Source organism: Erinaceus europaeus, chromosome 1, assembly GCF_950295315.1.
Source record: "Erinaceus europaeus chromosome 1, mEriEur2.1, whole genome shotgun sequence".
Taxonomy (NCBI): Eukaryota; Metazoa; Chordata; class Mammalia; order Eulipotyphla; family Erinaceidae; genus Erinaceus; species Erinaceus europaeus.
In genome coordinates this window covers 180920943-180941407 of record NC_080162.1, presented here as the reverse complement: position 1 = coordinate 180941407, position 20465 = coordinate 180920943, and the positions used below count along the sequence as shown (strand labels likewise).

Genomic DNA, 20465 nt, shown 5'->3' with positions numbered 1-20465 from the left:
GCAGGGGTAACCCTGGTAGAGAATGAGAGTGAGACAGAGACTTACGCTACTCTGCATTAAAAAAATCAAATAGTGTCTTTGGGGGTAGAGTAGACAGAGCTTGTGGAGACTGTGCCAGGTGAAGCAAATAAGGAAGTAAAAGACAATTATTGCCAGATGGTTTCATGCATCTATAGGATATAAATAATGAAAACAAACTGAGAAATTAGAAAGAAGGAAAGAAAGAAAGAAAAATAAAAAAAGAAAGAAGGACAGAAGGTAGGAAGGAAAGAAAAGAGGAAAGAGAGGGGCCAGATGGTGGCACACCTGTTGAGTGCACATATTACAGTGTCCAAGGACCCAGGTTCAAGCCTGCGGTCCCCACCTACAGGGAGAAAGCTTTGCAAGTGGTGAAGCAGGTTTGTAGGTGTCTCTCTGTCTCCCTCCCTCTCTATCTTCCTTCCTGATCTCAATTTCTGACTGTCTCTATACAATAAATAAATAAAGATAAAAAAAATCTTTTAAAAAAAGTTAAAAAAAAAAAAAGAAAGAAAGAAAGAAAGAAGAGAGGATAGAGAGAAAAAGGAAGACCTAACTTCTAGACTCTGAAAACGATCGTGGCTATCAGAGAGTAAGGGAAGGTGGAGAAGAAATGGGTAGAAGGCTCTTTTTTGACAGCAGGATGTTGGATATGATGAGCCTGACAGAGATGCAAATCTGTACCCCTGAAATTCTTGTGTATTGTGAACCAATTAAAAAAAGAAAGGGGCTGCAGTGAGTACCTCCCTAATACTTCCTCTCCACTTTTCCAAGCTTTGGGTCCATGATTGCTCAACAATTTGTTTGGCTTTGTATGTTAACTCTCTTTTCAGTCACCAGGTTCCAGGTGTCATCAGGATGCCAGCCAGACTTCCCTGGATTGAAGACACCACCAATGTGTCCTGGAGCTCAGCTTCCCCAGAGACCCACCCTACTAGGGAAAGAGAGAGGCAGACTGGGAGTATGGACCGACCAGTCAACGCCCATGTTCAGCAGGGAAGCAATTACAGAAGCCAGACCTTCTACCTTCTGAAACCCACAATGATCCTGGCTGGGTCCATGCTCCCAGAGGGATAGAGAATGGGAAAGCTATCGGGGGAGGGGGTGGGATATGGAGATTGGGCGGTGGGAATTGTGTGGGGTTGTACCCCTCCTACCCCATGGTTTTGTTAATTAATCCTTTCTTAAATAAAAAAGAAAAAAAAATAAAAATAAAAATAAAATAAAAAAAAAAAAAGAAAGGGGCCAGACGGTGGCGCACCTGGTTAAGCGCACACATTGCAGCGCACACATTGCAGCGCACAAGGACCTGGGTTCAAGCTCCTGGTCTCCACCTGCAGGGGGAAATCTTCACAAGTGGTGAAGCAAGGCTGTCTCTTTCTTTATCTCCCCCCTCCACCGCTCAATTTCTCTGTCTCTACCCAATAATAAATAAATAAATAAATATAAAAAGAAGTGTGAAACTGTGCTCCCAAAAAAATTAAAAGAAAGAAAAAGAAGAACTTTAACAATGGTAGGTACCATTTATGAGGCACTGAAACAAGGTTCTCTGAGGCAGCTGTAGTCAGCCTTGATGAGCCAGCTCAACCCAGACATCTCTTCAATGACATTCTCTCCTCTAGTTCTCATAACAACTTCCTGTGGTCAGTCTGAGTAGTTCCATTATTCAAGAAGTAAAAAATGAAGTTTCATGGTATCTTGATCTGTTTCTCTCACTCACCCACCCCCCGGTCTCTCTGTGTGAAATTAAAAAGTGAGATGATGACCAATGAAAAGGAAGAGAATCTGAAAAAAACGCCAGGCAGGGTTTCGGTTATCTGAGAGAGAAGAGGGGAAAAGGAAAGACACTTAGAAGTAGGAATAGGTGGGAGTCGGGCTGTAGCACAGCAGGTTAAGCGCAGGTGGCGCAAAGTACAAGGACTGGCATAAGGATCCCGGTTCGAACCCCAGCTCCCCACCTGCAGGGGAGTCGCTTCACAGGCGGTGAAGCAGGTCTGCAGGTGTCTATCTTTCTCTCCTCCTCTCTGTCTTCCCCTCCTCTCTCCATTTCTCTCTGTCCTATCCAACAATGACAACAACAATAATAACTACAACAATAAAACAACAAGGGCAACAAAGGGAATAAATAAATAAAATAAATATTTTTTTAAAAAAAAGAAGAAGAAGTAGGAATAGGTGTAAGGGTGATCTAGAAAGGAAGTGAAGGCAGGACCATTGAAAAATAGGGACAATATATACACACAGAGATATAGTTATAGAAACAGCCATTATCAGTGACCTTGAGAGAACTACTACAGTTTTCAATGGATGGGGATGGGTCACAGAACTCTGGTGGTGGGAACTGTAGGAAGTTATACCCACCCCTATTATCTTACAATGTTGTATATCAATATTAAATCACTAGTAAAAAAAAAAAGTGAGGTAATGAGGCTGGGCAGTGGTGCACCCAATTAAGCACACATGGTAACATGTGTAAAGACCAGGGTTTGAGCCCCTGTTCCCTACTTGCAGGAGGGAATCTTTGTGTGCAGTGAAGAAGTTAAAAAAAAAAAAAGTGCAGTGATAAAGACTACAAGTAAAAGGAGATAGCTCACCTGGCAGAGTGCAAGCCTCACAATGCTCAAGACTCTGGGTGAGTCCTGGCACCACATCGTAGCACATGAAAGCACCAAGGGAAGCTCCATGGATAATGGAGCAGTATTGTACTACCTCTCCCCTCTCTTTCTGAAGAATGAAAATATTGGCCCAAGGAGGCCACTCAGTATTATGCATGCACAAGACCCGGTCTCATTTCAAAATAAGGAAAGGTGAAGGAATGAAGCCAAAGGAGAAAGGGATATGGAAGGAGGAAAGAAAAAAAAAAGCTTTTCCCTTGCAGGTGAAGACCTGGTGCTTGGACTCAGGTCCTTGTGCATTATCACATGTGTGCTATACCAGGTACACTACCACCTGGTCCTGGTGTCCCATTTCTGATGCCAAAAGAGTGGAATTTGATTGAGTCCAGATTCCTGACTAAAAAATTCTCTGAGCTGAGGTGGGGGGGGCAATTTCAAACATACCAAAGAGTGGTGGTGCTGAAGTCCTCAGCCTCGTACAGATGTAAGAGGGGCATCACAGTTTGGCTGATGAAATAAGTTCCTTGGTCACTGCCTCACCACTCATACAGCTTCCGCCTTGCAGGTGGTGACTGGGGGCTCAAGCCTGGATCTTCGAACATGGTAACAGGGACACTACTGTTTGCTGGAGGTGTTTCTCTTTCTCTCTCCTTCTCTGTCTCCTTTCCCTCTTGATTTCACTCTATCTCTATCACCTCACTTTTTAATTTCAGAACAGAGAGAAGTTGAAAGAGGAAGGGGAGGCAGAGGGGGAAAGACAGACACCTATAATACTACTTCAATACAGATGAAGCGTCTTCCTACAGCTGGGTACCTGGGGCTTGAACCTGGGTCCTTGTGAGTGGTAATGTGTGCCCAACCACGTGCACAACCACTCAACTCCCATTTTCCCTTTATTGCATAAGAAAGAGAGAATGAAAGGAAGGAAGGAAGGAAAGAAGAAAGAGAGAATGAAAGAAAGATAAAGAAGGAGGAAAGAAAGGAAGGAAAAATGGAAGGAAGGGAAAGAGAGAAAAGAAAAGGAAAAGTTACCCGGTATCCTCTGTGTCTGTAGACCAATGTGGAGATGCAGCTTGTCTCGTCCTCTCCTTGTTGAAGGCAGAGGTAGTTATGAAGGCAGGAACTAGAACAGGAGAGTGAATGGCATTGAGCAAGGGCAACCTCAAGCACTCAAAACAGTATTTCCCAAACTTGGTTTCAGATTTGTCTAGCACGTTCCATCTCTCAGTCCAGATCTCTACAGCACACGAGGAGGAATGAACGAAGACTGTTACCATGTCCTCAGAAGCCAGTGCAGATTATGGGGCGGGGACCTGCATGCCTTTGACAGCACATTTGTCTATAATAATAAACAACACTGTGTGAGCAGAAAAGAACATCCTGGAGGAATTTTTTTTTAATTAGGGGCAAAGGTGGGGAATAAAATGTAAGGTAGGTGCTGGGGGGGTAGTTAAATTGATAGAGCTTGGACCTTACTGTATGAGAGGTCCAGGTTCAAGTTCAGGTACCAGACTGAGGCACCGCGGCACCAAGAGAAACTCCATGGATAGTGGAGAAGTGTTATGGTCTCTCTCTCTGTCTCTGTTTCTCTCACCACCTCTCTGTCTGAAATTTAAAAGTGAGGTGATAGAGACTCTTAAAAACAGAGAGAGATGTTCAACAATTTGTTTGGCTTTGTATGTTAACTCTCTTTTCAACCACCAGGTTCCAGATGCCAGCATGATGTCAATCAGACTTCCCTGGACAGACAACCTCACCAGTGCGTCCTGAATCTCTGATTCCCCAGAGCCCTTCCCCACTAGGGAAAGAGAGACAGGCTGGGAGTATGGATCAACCAGTCAATGCCCAAGTTCAGCGGGGAAGCAATTACAGAAGCCAGACCTTCCACCTTCTGCATCCCACAATGACCTTGGGTCCATACTCCCAGAGGGATAAAGAATAGGAAAGCTATCAGGGGAGGGGATGGGATATGGAGTTCTGGTGGTGGGAACTGTGTGAAGTTGTACCCCTCTTATCCTATGGTTTTGTTAATGTCTTCTTTTTTAAATAAATAAAAATAAATAAAAAGAGAGAGACCAAGGGCTGGGCTGTGGGGAACTGGGTTAAACATTCATAGTGCTAAGTGCAAGGACCCACACAAGGATCCCGGTTTGAGCCCCCGGCTTCCTACCTTCAGGGGAATCGCTTCACAGGTGGTGAAGCAAGTCTGCAGGTATCATCTCTCCTCCTCTCTATCTTCCCCTCCCCCCCTCAATTTCTCTCTGTCCTATACAATAAAAGATGGGGGAAAAATTCTGCCAGGAGCAGTGGATTCACAGTGCTGGCACGGAGCCCCAGCAATAACCCTGGAAGAAAAAAGAAAGAAAGAAAGAAAGAAAGAAAGAAAGAAAGAAAGAAAGAAAGAAAGAAAGAAAGAAAGAAAGAAAGAAGGAAGGAAGGAAGGAAGGAAGGAAGGAAGGAAGGAAGGGAAAGTCACCTGGCAGAGTGCAAGCCTTACAGTGCTCAGGACTCTGGGCGAGTCCTAGCACCACAGGGGAGCACATAAAAGCATCAAGGGAAGCTCCATGGATGATGGAGCAGTATTGTACTACCTCTCCCCTCTCTCTAAAATGAAGAATGAAAATAGTAGCCCAAGGAGGCCACTCAGCAGTGCTATTATGCATGCAAAAGGTCCTGGTTCCCCTTTAAAACAAGGAAAGGCATGAGAAAGAAGATGGAAGAGAAAAGGATATGGAAGGAGGAAAGAAAAAAAAATGAGCAGAGAGAAGAAAAGGAAGAAAGAGAGAGAGAGAACGAGAACAAGCAAGAGAAACTCAAAGGAAATGAGTGCTCCCAGATCTCCTGGTATTCTGACTCCCTAGAAGCTTCCAGGTAACCCGGACAGCCCAGCAGACCAGCCAGCTTACTACTCCCTGTATCACTTCGAGTAAAGGAAAGTCAGAAGTGGTCCTTTCCTATTCCCTCTCCTCCTCTCACTCTACCTCAACTCTGATGTCCTTGGGAAAAGAAAAGGGCCAGCAATTTTCTCCTTCTGCTACTGCTCTGCTTGTTTTTTTTTTTTTTATGTCATTTCAGAAAAATTTTTATTTATTATGAGGGAAAATGAAGCAAGAAAAAGATCAGAGCACTGTTCAGCTCTGGCATCTGATGGTGGTAGGGATTGAACCTGTAGCCTCTGGGAGCCCAGGCCTGCAAACTGCTGGGCTCATAGGCTGAGCTAGCTCCTCAGTTCTTTTTTAAAATTAAAAAACAAACAGTACACCTAGCTCTCATGCATATTCATTATCACTGAGTCACCTTTTTTTAATATTTATTTATTTTCCCTTTTGTTGCCCTTGTTATTTTTTTATTGTTGTAGTTATTGTTGTTGTTATTGATGTTGTCATTGTTAGATAGGACAGAGAGGGAGAGAGAAAGATAGACACCTGCAGACCAGCTTCACTGCCTGTGAAGCGACTCCCCTGCAGATGGGGAGCCAGGGGCTCAAACTGGGATCCTTACACCGGTCCTTGCGCTTTGCGCCACGTGCGCTTAACCCGCTGCGCTACCACCCCACTCCCTGAGTCACCTTCTTATCCCAAATGATTTTTGTTTTCAGAGTGAGAGACAGACGGGGGGGGGGGGAACAATACCTCACCACCTGTGGAATCCTCCTTACACACCCTGTGCAATGTCAGGAGCCGACACTAGGCCTTCATGCATGTAAGTCCTGTACTCTGTCTGAGCCACCTCCCAGCCCCTCTCTGCTTTTGTTTTGTGTTTTGTATATGTGTCTTCTTCGTAATCCATCTCTAAATTTAGGGTATTGTCTGTTGTTCTGTGTAGAAACTGGAGCTAACCTCGAGATCATACTCTGCCGCCACTCAAGGAAGACAGAATTTTATCCTGTTGTCACTGCAGCCCTCACATTTCAACACCCTCAGTGAGTATGTGTACAGTGAATGAATGGGTCTGTGAAGGATTGAAGGAATGAAGTCACGAAATGCCACCAAGCACAAAGGTCTCACTCTCTGTGGTCTTCTGTTCTTATACTGAATTTTGCAGTTGAGAGGGCTCAATAAACCTTTTATCTTTTGTTTCTCAAACTGGATGATTACAGAAAGGACAGGGACAAAGGCTTGTGGGATGCTTAAGTAGCCAGCACGAGGAAAACAATGTGAGGGTACCAGTGGCAAGACAGACGCTTCAAGCCAACCTGTTCATTTGACCAGGCTCCTTATGGCCACAAGATGGCATCCCCAATTCTTTTGTAAATGTTCTTAGTAGTGAGCTTTTTCATGTCACTGAGAAATCTAAAACGGGAGTGGCCAAGCATCTTGTAATCACTTGCTCCTGAGAATCACAGGGACTGTTCTTGTCTTGGGTGGTTAGGTGCCTACTCTCTCTAGCAGAAAATCATCTGCATTTAGAGTACAAAGTAGAGGCTCAGCTGTGTAGCTCTTTCTGCACTAACATTTCAGCTGTTCCTAAGGAAAATATGAAAAATGAACACGTGAGGGCACTGCTGTTAGGATCGTTTTCTGTGTCTCTTAGCTCCAGTTGCTGGAAACACAAATATCTAAAGTTAGTTTTGCCATGTATTATTTTCATTTCTGTTCTTCTGATATGTTTGTGTATTTATTCAGTAAGTAAAGAATATATTTACTGCCAAATTTATAAAGCACTATGCCAAGCTATAAAATTTTCAGGGTGTGTTTATTTAGCTTAAAACATTTTTCAGGGCCAGGTAGTTGAGTGCCATATTATAGATTCCAATGTGCAACGATCTGACTTCGAGCCCCCATCTCCAACTGCAGGAGGAAACCTTTGCAAGTGGTGAAGTGTGCTGCAGGTGTCTCTCTGTCTCTCTGTCTCTCTGTCTCTCTGTCTCTCTATCATCCCCTTCCTTCTCGATTTCTCTGGCTGTCTCTATCTAATAAATTTTTAAAAAACAACAAAGATAATAAAACATACAAAAAAAAAGGACATTTTCAATCACCTAATTTGTATTGCGTCTTGGGGGGGGGGATGAATAAGGAAATAGCAAGCAAATACATGACTGTAGTTTGCAATGTAACACCCGTACAGAGAGTTCTCCAACAATAAGAATAAATGCTAACAATTGTGTGCTTCTAACTTCCCAGGCACAATCTAAGCATTTTTCATGTGCTAACTCATTTAATTCTCACAATCACCCTCTGCTGAGATAGACTCTATTGTTCTCTCCAGGACTCAGATGAGGAAATTGTGAAACACAGAGACTATGAAAAGTGCTGGGGGAGGGGAAGAAGGCAGGAGAGAGAGCTCACTAGGGAGGCACCTGCATCATTCTGCACTTGGCATGGGGTCACATCCTGGCACCACAGAGAGACGCTATGGCAACAGAGGCACCCGCGGTCAATGGAGTGTGACTCTCTCTCTGTCTCTCTTTCTCTCTATGGATAAAAAAAAAAAGTGTCTTAAAAAAGTGAGGCCTGGGGGTTAGGCAGTAGTGCAGCGGGTTAAGTGCACATGGTGCAAAGCACAAGGACCGGATTAAGGATCCCGGTTTGAGCCCCCGGCTCCCCCCCTATAGGGGGGGTCGCTTCACAGGTGGTGAAGCAGATCTGCAGGTGTCTATCTTTCTCTCTCCTTCTCTGTTTTCCCCTCCTCTCTCCATTTCTCTCTGTCCTAACCAACAATAATGACAGCAATAACAACAACAATAATAATAACAACAGCACCGATAAACAACAAGGGCAACAGAGGGGGAAAACATAGCCTCCAGGAGCAGTGGATTCGTAGTGCAGGCACTGAGCCCCAGCAATAACCCTGGAGACAAAACAAAAAAAAAAGAAAGAAAGAAAGAAAGGCCCCAGTTCCACTGAAGAAAAAGAAAAGTCTCCATGTATAATAAACCAGTATTTCTATAATATTTTTTAAACAAGAGAAAGATTTAGCATCTAAGCAGAGATGTGCTTAAAGTATAAAATACCAGATTATGTTAAGTTTTCACATGAAAGACCATTAAATGTGTCATTAATAATTTTCTTGATTGGTTGCATATTGAGATAGTTTCAAAGATATTGAGTAAAATCATTCAAATAAAAAAAATATATGGGGGGGGCAGGCAATAACGCAGTGGGTTAAGTTTACATGGTGTGAAGCACAAGGGCTAAAGTAAGGATCCCGGTTCGAGCCCCCAGCTCCCCACCTGCAGGGGGTTGGTTCACAAGTGGTGAAGCAGGTCTGCAGGTGTCTATCTTTCTTCTCCCTCTGTCCTCCTGTCCTTTCTCAATTTCTCTCTGTCCTATCCAACAACAACAATGACAATAAACAACAAGGGCAACAAAAGGGGAAAAATAGCCTCCAGGAGCAGTGGATTTGTAGTGCAGGCACCAAGCCCCAGCAATAACCCTGAAGAATATATATATATATATTCAAGAACCATGTATAAATGTAGCAGAGCCCAAACCTGCCAAGTTTTACTGCCACTAAATAACAATGCAGACAGCAAAGGTTTCAGTATCATACACAGTGTATTTCTTACATTCTAACATTCTGCTTTATTTCCTCTTTTTGTCTCTAACCACTAACTTGAATGTGAAATGAGTCCGAGGACAGAGGAAGATGTCAGCGCTTTGCATCTCGAGTCCCCACAGACTGTGAGAGAAGGGTGGGGAGGAGGGCAGTGCTGTGGCCTGGGAGCTAGGGGGGAGGGGTCACAGTGGACACAGGACCTAGCCCCTTACCTGTTTACTGTCTGCTCATTAACAAAGAATTTTCTCACCATAGGTCACCAACCTCCACAATGCTGGATAAAGTGGAAGTCTGCTCACTTTACTCATCAAACTTGGGCTTTCGCAAGTTCAATGAAGAGAAAATCAATAGTCAGTGACTAAGCATAAGCCCCATCACAGAAGATAGTTCCTGAAGTCACAACCCATCATGAAAGTAAGCCAGGCTCCTTGGATCCTGTCACCCTAGTGTCCTGCCCTCCGAGGCCCTGGCTTGCTTTGGTGGCAGCTTCTATCAAGAAGGCTTCCACACTCTTTTCACCCTTTACCCTTCAAAAGAGCCTTCAGTAACTAAGCCAGGAGCCAGAATACCCAGAGATCCCTGAACCAGCACCAGTTTTTAATATCTCTGAAATTTGAAGTGTTCATGACTTCAGAGTGGTAAACAGTTTAGAAATGATTGCCGCCCCATTCCGCTACGTGTGCAAGAACACAGCCAGGTGCCCCAGGACAAAGGCTCTCCATGCAGGCTGGCCACTTCCTTCCCCCTTCCTGGCTGCAATATTCACATGTAGTAGATTCTTTGTTAACAATTTGCCAACTTTCCTGGCATCCTCAGTCCACCATTGTTCAGTTTTGCAAAGCTTCCACTTTTAAAAGTGTGGTACCACACACACTTTCTTTGAACATGAAAGCAAATGGATTTGTTTTGGGAATTTCATTAAGTTCTCACACACAATAGAATGGCCACAAAATCAGGTTGAGAAACATGGTCTGTAGATACAGTGTAGATAAGACTAGCGGGCAGGGGTAATTAGCATAGGTAGTTTATGCAAAGAGACTCTCATGCCTGAGGCTCCATAGTCCCAGGTTCAATCCCTCGCACCACCATAAACCAGAGCTGAACAGTGCCTTAGTAAACAATAAAAAAATAAAAGTAATAATAATAATAATAACAACAAATTTAAAAAAAAAGAAAAAAGAATGCCAGGCTGATAAATAGCACAGGCCTGACAACACAGTTTAGGGGCTGGGTGGTTGGCGCACCTGGTCGAGCACACATGTTACAGTGCACAAGGACCCAGGTTCAAGTTCCCAGTCCCCACCTGCAGAGGGGAAAGCTTCACGAGTGGTGAAGCAGTGCTGCAGATGTCTCTCTATCTCTCCCCCGCTATCTCCCCCTACACTCTCAATTTCTTGGCTGACTCTATCCAATAAATAAATAAAGATAATACAAAAATTTTAAAAAACATAGAGTTTATAATGTATGCTGATCTCCTTCCAGGAGAAAAACCCACAAAAACCATTTGCTGCACTCTTGAAACACTCAATGGTGTGGCTTCTTGAAGGTGAAAATTTAGTCTTGATATGAATTCGGCGAAATAGAAAAGATGCGATCACCACTTCAGCATTAGTAAGAGCACCTCACGGAGTATGTTTCCTTCACTGACCCTACAAGGTCCTCTGAATTTCTATTATGTTACAATTTCAGTTGTCATGACAAGAGCAAGAGTATATGTATTAAGCGTGGTGGGAGGGGAGAGTATCACAGGATTGAGAGCCATGAGGCCCAGGTGTCAGTTCTGGTAACCCTTCACAAGTGTCACTTCATGAAACTCCAACAGCCTCACGTGTAAGCAAAGATAATGACATTGTCCTACGTCCATGAGAGGCTAAGTGGTGACCATGTCTGATGACCATGCTACATGGCAAAATGGAACTGATGTTCTAATTAGTGGACCTTGAAATATGAAGATAGTCTTGGCTTATCCAGGTACGCAGAATATAATCAAAAGGACTATTCAAAGAGTTGTTCAAAGAATGATGTGGATATAGCAGAAAGTTACCGAGAGGGCTGGGGAGATAGGTAACTGCTGATAGCACTTCAGAGATTCGTGCTTGAGGCCCCAGAGATCTCAGGTTCAACTCCTAGCACCACCATGAGCTAGAGCTGAGCAGTGGAAAGCCAGTGGGGAAGAGGATGAAAAGGAGGGAAGGGAAGACACACATGCAATGTTGTTACTTTTGAAAATGGAAGAAGAAGAAATGAGAAAAGGAATTAGGACAGCCCAGGATGGTGGAAAATGCAAAGAAACTTGCAAAGGTTCTTACAAGGAAATATACAAGGTTTCTTCCAGAGCCTTGGTGTAGAATGCAACCTTGTCAACATCTTGATTTTAGCTTCCTGAGACCCTCGATTGATTTCTGACTACAAAACTGAATATAACGCATTAAATTGTTAAGATTGTAGTAATGTTTCACCTCTGATTTCCTGGACTCTGGACAAAAGGGTGTATAGCCACGCCTGAGGTGAACTTCTCTAAAGCATAATTTCCTGAGACTAGATCTCCTCATTTTAGCATCTTTTACCAATTTGCAAGGCTGAGAATTTCCTAGTTTATCAAGTCCTGGATTCATCAAGAGTAAAAATTCTTCCTTTACCTAACTCTTTGTTTTCCTATTTTAGTATAAGCAGCAAAAAATCCGATCAGCCTTTAGCACTTTGCTTGGTGATCTCAGCCAAGCAGGCAAGTCCATCCTTTATAAGTTTTACTTCCACATCACTCAGGGCACAATTCTCCTAAGCTTTCTGCTCTTATATATGGATACAGAAAAGACACAGCGAGATGCAGTGTTGTCTGCCATGCAGGTTTCTATCCCCAAAGCCTAGCACAGTGCTGGCGCTTAGAAAATGCTCAGGGACCCCACCAATGTGTCCTGGAGCTCAGCTTCCCCAGAGACACACCTTACTAGGGAAAGAGAGAGGCAGACTGGGAGTATGGACCGACCAGTCAACGCCCATGTTCAGCAGGGAAGCAATTACAGAAGCCAGACCTTCTACCTTCTGCAACCCTCAATGACCCTGGGTCCATGCTCCCAGAGGGCTAGAGAATGGGAAAGCTACCATGGGAGGGGGTGGGTTATGGGGATTGGGTGGTGGGAATTGTGTGGAGTTGTACCCCTCCTACCTTATGTTTTTGTTCACTAATCCTTTCTTAAATAAAAAATTAAAAAAAAAAAACTATAGGGAAAAAAAAAGAAAATGCTCAGGGAGTCGTAAACTAATTAAACACAGGGATGTGTCCGTGGAAATGAGCCTGGGGGCCTAGAGAATCTATCAAACCGGTTTCATGTCGCTCTCCTTTCCTTTTTGTTTTCCCCTAGTGATCCATCATTTTCCAGGGATATTATTCCATGATGATTCAAGCGGGAAACTACTGTACCTCCTTCCTGTCAAATGAAAATGCACATTTGCATACTGAAGCCTCTTGGAAATTCATTGGTGGGGAAAACTGCAGGCTGAGGCAAACGCTAGAAGAAGAAGAACTGCAGGCTGGCAAAATAGCTCATTTGGATAGTATACTGCTATGTGCATAGCCCAGGTTTAAGCCTGGCTCCCACCAGGTTGGAGAAAGCTTTGATGTATGGTGTGACTGTCTGTCAGGCCTCTCTCTCTCCCCCTCTCCCTCTCCCTCTCCTTCTCCCTCTCCCTCTCCCTTTCCCTCCCCCTCTCCCTCTCATTCTCCTCCCTCTCCCTCCCCCCCCCCACATGTATCTACTTCTTTATCTAGAACAGGGAGAGGGAACTAGGTAATTCTCTCTCATTACCCCTCATTTTTCTGACTAAAGCCATTCATTTGTACTCTGGGCTGTACCTCTGGGTCAGTGGTGACCTCTGTGATCTAGCCATGGTGCAGGGGGACTGAGGGAAGAGTCCTGCTCAGTTGTATCTAAGCTGTGGAACTTGAACAGCAGAATCTCCCAAAAGTCTTTTAGCAACTCTCACCACTGGTCCCACCCCCATTGTTTATGATGCAGGAGGCAGTGTAGGTCTGAGAAATTTGCATGTCTACAATTTCCCATGGGACCCAACGGTACTGGTCTGCCACATGCCACTTAAAAAAATGACCTAACGGGGACATTCAAGGAAGACTTGTCTTCTGTAACCACCCTGTGACAGAAGTCATCATTTCCAAGATACTTCAACAGGAAGGTAAATCTTGGGGGAATGAAAGATAAGGTTGCAAATGTGAGTGGTCCTACCCCAAACAGATAATTCTTCTCTTTTTCCAAACTAGGAGATTTTAGCCAGTCTTACTAGAAAACAGACTTATGAAGTGTTGTGGCTGATAAACCAAAGTCACTCACATTTTTTTTTTCTCCAGAGTTATTGCTGGGATGGTGGCAGCACTACAAATCTACTGCTCCTGGAGGCCATTTTTTCCATTTTATCAGATATGACAAAGAGAAATTGAGAGTGGAAGGGGAGATAGAGGGAAAGCGAGAGAAAGACACCTGCAGACCTGATCCACCACTTGTGTTTTTTCTTTAACATTTATTTATTCATTCCCTTTTATTGTCCTTCTTGTTTTATTGTTATAGTTATTATTGCTGTTGTTATTGATGTCATTGTTGTTGGATAGGACAGAGAGAAATCGAGAGAGGAGGGGAAGACAGAGAGGGGGAGAGAAAGATAGACACCTGCAGACCTGCTTCACCGCCTGTGAAGCGACTCCCCTGCAGGTGGGGAGCCGGGGGCTCGAACTGGGATCCTTATGCTGGTCCTTGTGCTTTGCGCCACCTGTGCTTAACCCACTGTGTTACTGCCTGACTCACTACTCCACCACTTGTAAAGCGTCCCCTGCTGGTGGGGATCGAGGGTTCGGACCCAGATCCTTGCACTTTTCTTAACCAGGTGCACCATGGCTTGGCCCCTCACTAACACCTTCTATGGACCGAAATCCTCTTTTTGGTGTGAGGGGTGGCTAGAGAGGTGATGAGGAAACATTAGAAGTAGGGCAGGCCTGTAGGTTGGGCTCAGCATGAGGACAGACTAGTGGATATTTCCAGGGAGCCTGAGAGCCCCAGGGGTAGAATGTGAGCCCAGTGCCCTCTGCTATCCTAGGTCCTTATTCCATAGCAATCTCTTCTCTGACCTTCCTGTTCTTTTTCCTGTGACCCGCTTTCGCCTGTTTTAGAGAACTTGAACTGAAAAGGAGTCAGTGACAGCCCAGAGGATCAAAAGTGTTGAAGACAGATATTCTACCATTGAAGTCCATAAATAAGCAAAAAAGATGCTCTCCCAATAGACTGTATGTTTTAAGAGTTATTCCCCCCCCAAAAAAAATCCTGCAAAAATAAATATCCTACAAAGGGTGTGGAGGAATAAGGGGAGATAGCATAAGGGTTATTCAAAAGACTTTCATGTCTGAGGTCCCAGGTTTAGTCATTGATACCACCATAAATCAGAGCTAAGCAATGTAAAAAAAAAAAAAAATTAATTTAAAAAAAGAGGGTGTCAGGCGGTAGGGCAACGGGTTAAGCGCACATGGTACAAAGTGTAAAGATCCCAGTTCGAGCCCCCAGCTCCCCACCTGCAGGGGAGTTGATTCACAGGCAGTGAAGCTGGTCTGCAGGTGTCTATCTTTCTCTCCCCCTCTCTGTCTTCCCCTCCTCTCTCCATTTCTCTCTGTCCTATCCAACAACGATGACATCAACAACAACAACAATAACTACAACAATAAAACAAGAGCAAAAAAAGGGAAAATAAATAAATAAATATTTTTAAAAAGAAGTTCCTATAGTGACTTCTTCCCTGTGTCTTTTCCACAAACCTCCTTTGCCTTGTCACCCCTCCCCCAATCCACACCCCTTTTTTTGGGTGGCTGTGCCTGTCTACATAATCCATAAGCTTCTAGATCATCTCATGCTCTTGTTCATGTACCAGTCAATAAATGTTGTGCTTCTCCTGGACATATTATTTCCCTAGAGCAGCCACCAAATCCTTCAAGTTCCCTACACCTTGACAAAGCTTCCTCAGGTTAACCTTGCTGATGTTTCTACTTGGGAAGAAGCTTCGAGTTTCTCAGCTTCACCTCTGCACCCTCACCGAAATCTCCCCAGTCCCTTATATCCCCCAAGACTGAGGAAATCTTCTTATTACACACACTCATAATTTCATATATCTCTCACTTATTTGAGATCAGTAGCATCAACTTGCAGCTGTACTTTCCCAGGATTAATTTCGTAGGATGATGCCTGACATCAAGAAGAGTTTCAAGAAATATTTGTGTGTGAAATGAAAAAAAGGAAACTCAATGGCAAGCTATGTTAGCATGGAAATTTCTGTGTTCCTCAGAAAAGCATACAGCTTAGCTTTCTTAAAATGTCATAATTTGAGGTCTCGGGTTCCACCCAGGGCAGCACCTGGCATTGGCTTTGTGGCCCATCGCTTTCATGTGGATCCCTTCTTATCCATAAGCCTGGCCCTTCTACTGGCCACTTCATAACCAGGAAGAGCTTTTGAAAGCACAAATCTGATCACATCGACCTCAGTTCCGCCAGCTGGAGCAGCAAGCGTTTTGAAATAACAATAATTATTTAGACTCTTTAAAATTTCTTTCTGATATTTTACCTGTGTGTGATGAGTGAGCATGGGTCAACATGAACTGCAGCAGATACAGAGTTTGCTGAGCATTTACTTTTCAGTGTGAAATATTGTGATCCTACCTAAAATCCCACTTAACTGAGTTGACGAAAATCTGCAATGCACATGTCCTTTGTCCTTTGTCCGGAGTCCATGCGCAAAGAAAGTGGCTCTGGGGTCTAAAACACACCCAGGGATGTCTGGGGAGACAGCCCAGCTTGGGCCACATGGACTAGACTGGTGCTTTGGCTTATCTCTCTCTTTCTGTCTCATGTGAAACTCACAAAGGACAAATAAAAGTTAAAACACATACACATCCAGTGAAGGGGTCAAGGGAAGGGACGCGTTGTTGCAGCTGACTGCTGATTCCTGTATCAAACATTTCCTGAGCTTCCTATCTGAGCTCAGCAGACTGGCTCAGGCCACTCCCTGCAACACATGGAACTTTCCCTGCCCAGCACATGGCCTTTCATGGGGCAGACAGATGGAAAGTCATCAGAGACAAGGAAGGCAGAAATGTTAAAACCTCAGTACCAAAGGAATGTGCGCAGTCCTGGCCTTGAGGCGTGGAATACTCCAAGCAGCCGGCTCTCTCTTCCAGGGGCGGACAGGGCTCCCCACCATTTTGGGGCTCCTGCTTCACTGAGCGCCTCCGCACGCGGGTAGTTGGCCTGCACTGGTCAGCACAGCCGCTCCAGGAGCTCCACTCCCCCACAATGCATGGGCGGGCTGGAAAATAAAAACAAGAGACGCTCACCTGAGTAAGCTCAGCCAGCCAGCCAGGCAGGCTGCCCCACCAACATGAAGGAGTCAAAACCATTGAGCATGGTTTTGATTTGTCTTAGTGTTGGGCTGGCTGCACAAAATCTCTCCATGTCCCAGTTGGCATTGACTTCACTAGCCCACATCATTACCTGACACTGGGTTCCAGGCCGCTGATGGTGGATCTGAGCCAGGGACACACCTCAGTCAAAGAGACCTTCCAGTACTTCCTCATACCGTAGACTTAGATTAGATCTTTACTCTTGTTTTTAACTTTGTTCTGCCCTACCCAGAACATTTGTATTGTATAATATGTACAGGGGGAAAATATTAAAAAGGAAAATGTTATCTTCCCCATTCAAAAAATCCCGTCACCTGCCCAAGTCAAGTCTCAGCAAATGTGTCTCCTTAAGATATGACTTAAGGGGCAAGGGGGTGGATAGCATAATGGTATGGAAAGAGACTCTCATACCTGAGACTCCAAAGTCCCAGGTTCAGTCTCCCACACTTATCAATGCCCTGGTAAAAAAAAAAAAAAATTAAGATATGACTTAAGACCACACCTTGGGTCTTCTCTGTTCTAGGCTTCTCCCAGAGAGCTCCAGTCTCATCCAGACAGATCAAGCAAGTATTCTTAACTATGAGAATTGTAGCTGAGAAGATGCCCATAGTGTTAGAGACTGTTCATGGTCATGTGCAAAGGTGCAGTCAAGCATCTCTAAGACTGTGGGAGAACTTTGGTTGAAAACTATCCTTGAAGGAAGAGGGGAAGGCAAAGAACTTCGAAGATGGGGATGGTGTGAAACTATGCCCCTATTGTCTTACAATCTTGTAAGTCACAAACAAACAACAAAAGGGCAGCAGTCAGGGCAGGGTTTTGACTGGTGTCAATTCCCTGGCCATGACTATAAAATCACTGTGGTAGGGCCAGCAAGGCTCACCTAGATAGTGCAGCTGCTTTGTCATGCACACTACCCAGGTTTAAGTCTGGCTTCCACTCTACTGGAGGAAGCTTTGGTGGTATGGTGTTTTCCCGTCTCTGTCTCTTTATATCTGAAAAAGTCACCCGGAGCATTGAAACTGTGGCAACAACAGGAAATGGCGCACGCGTGCGCACCACACACACACACACACACGCACACACACATACACAAACACACACACACACACACCTATACCTGATGTAATTTAACATTTAACTTTCCCATGAAAATCCTAATAAGAAAAAAAAGGGGACTATAGTGAATATTTTAAAATTGGACTATTTCATAACTCAAACTGGGGTATAAGGAAAGAACAAGGAGAAAAAAAAAAAAGAAAGAAAAGAATAAGGAGAAAAGCTTAGACCAGGGAGAACAAAAGCAACCAGTGGCATTACTCTATAAGACACAGCTTTGGGAGTCGGGCGGTAGCGCAGTGGGTTAAGCACATGTGGTGCAATGTGCAAGGGCTGGCTAAGGATCCTGGTTCAATCCCCTAGCTCCCCACCTGCAGGGGAGTTGCTTCCAGGCGGTGAAGCAGGTCTGCAGGTGTCTATCTTTCTCTCCTCCTCTCTGTCTTCCCCTCCTCTCTCCATTTCTCTCTGTCCTATCCAACAACAACAGCTATGACAACAATAACAACTACAACAAGCACAGCAACAGGGGCAACAAAATGGGAAAAAAATGGCCTCCAGGAGCAGTGGATTTACGGTGCAGGCACCGAGCCCCAGCAATAACCCCGGAGGCAAAAAAAAAAAAAAAAAGACACAGCTTTATATAAACAATGTCAAAGCACATAAATTATGGTGATGCTGTGCATGATACAGCTATCTATTGCCTTCTTAAACTCTAAGACAGCAGTAACTGACTGCTTCCTCTATAGAGCCTATATTTCCCCAGTCTTGGAACCTCTAGAGTGGGGCCCACTTTCCTGCATGCTTCTCTCAATTCATACCAAATGATATTGCATTTGCTGACCCCAACCTAACCAATGCAATGAGTTCCACCTCGGTAAGCTTCACTGTGTACAGAGATGTCAGGTATGGAATGTCAGCCCTTTAGCCTCATTACTTGGGTGAGACCTTTCCTTTCTCATAAGGTTCCCTAATTCCATTTCAGATGGTTCACTTCCTAACAAAGTCCCAAAACCTAGGTATAGACCAGGTCCGATGAGATAGGGCATATGTTCACATGTATCCACAAATTAGGGCAAAATATATACCTTAAGGCAAAAGTACACAATAGTCTGCAGTGAGTCAATATATACAGCAAGCAAGTAGAAAGACCTAAAAGGACACTATAAAGCTCCTAATGAAATAGTTTCTACTTAGACTTAGATACCCTCCTCACCTACTTTCTTTTTTCTTCTTCTTTTTTTAAATTTCTTTATTGGGGAATTAATGTTTTACATTCAACAGTAAATACAATAGTTTGTACATGCATAACATTTCCCTCACCTACTTTCTATTAACTTCCCTCAGTCACTCTGAAGCTAACCTTATCAAAGTAAGGACTAGGACTGCAAAAGCTGAATAAGGGCAAGAGACAGGCATACTTTAACGATGACTCTTTAGTCACTATCAGGCCATCCCATCCGTTGTGACCCTAGTCAGGGAGTTCTGAGATTCCCAAACAGACTTGATGGGCCTAGATCTTGAATAAATCCCTCTCTCCATTGTTACCGGTCATCTCTATCAGGAACAACACAATAGACCCCTTTGTAGGCCCCCATAGGACCTTACCCTCAACATGGATCAACAACAGTAGAGAATGTTCCATCCTCTGAAGGGAGGCTGAACAATATACTCTGTATTCCACCTGAGGAAGATGGGTCCTGAAATTAAGGCAGGCTGTAATGTTCCTACTCATGACCACAGAATGTGAGCTCAGATCTACAGGGATGCAGAGGTCACATAGGCTCTTAAGCTGAATATGGGCCCCAGATCACATCAAATCGATGGGGTTTACAGTCAACAATATTTATGCACCTTACCCATATTTGGGAGCTACTCTCTTCCCTGATCCAGCTTTCTGGTCCTTTTTCCAGCCATGACATCATCTCCCCAGACAATAACTTGGGTCCACCTGCATATCAGATGTCAGACTCAGAAAAAAAAAAAACCACAAATATAGTCACGGGCCCTTTGGAATACAACAAAAATAGGCCTACTAACTATCTACAAAACGGAGACACCTTCCCCCCCGCAACTCTTTATCTGCACTATTTCAACCTTTAGGTTCATGATTAGTCAGCAATTTGTTTGGCTTTATATGTTAACTATTCTTTCAGCCACCAGGTTCCAGATGCTACCATGATGCCAACTGGACTTCCCCACCAATGTGTCCTCTTGGGGAAGTCCAGTTGGGGGCAGACGACCCCACCAATGTGTCCTAGAGCCCCACTTCCCCAGAGCCCCGCCCCACTAGGGAAAGAGACAGGCTAGGAGTATGGATCGACCTGTCAATGCCCATGTTCAGCCGGGAAGCAAATACAGAAGCCAGACCTTCCACCTTCTGCACCCCACAATGTCCCTTGGTCCATACTCCCAGAGGGATAAAGAATAGGAAAGCTATCAGGGTGAGATGGGATACGGAGTTCTGGTGGTGGGAAATGTGTGGAGTTGTACCCCTCTTATCCTATGGTTTTGTCAGTGTTTCATTTTTATAAATAAAAATTTAAAAAAAAGAAAAGAATAAAGAGGAGATATCATAATGATTATGCAGAGACTCCTCTCTTGTCTGAGGCTCCAAAGGGCCAGGTTAAATCCCCACACCAGCATAAGCCAGAGCAGAACAGTACTCTAAGATACTCCTTTGTAGCAGAAATCAAACCTCTTTCTCTCATACCAAGAGTACACCCTATTCGTATAAGAAATAGAATAAGGATAGTTATTTTTTTTTTCTTTATTAGAGGGACTAGTGGTTTCCAGTCAATAGTAAAGTAGAGTAGTTTGTACATGTGTAACAT

The 20465-nt window shown here is 44.2% G+C and overlaps 1 protein-coding gene across 1 annotated transcript in view; it reads right to left on the bottom strand.

The window, feature by feature from the left end:
- The window catches only part of SBSPON (somatomedin B and thrombospondin type 1 domain containing), a 38980-nt gene that overhangs the window by 7680 nt on the left and 10835 nt on the right, over nucleotides 1-20465 (bottom strand). The window contains exons 2-3 of the mRNA XM_007527299.3: nucleotides 16290-16484; nucleotides 3666-3756 (exon numbers count right to left, since the gene is read on the bottom strand). Of these exons, the coding sequence (XP_007527361.1) occupies nucleotides 3666-3756; nucleotides 16290-16484 (286 nt within the window). The remainder of the gene's footprint in view (nucleotides 1-3665; nucleotides 3757-16289; nucleotides 16485-20465) is intronic.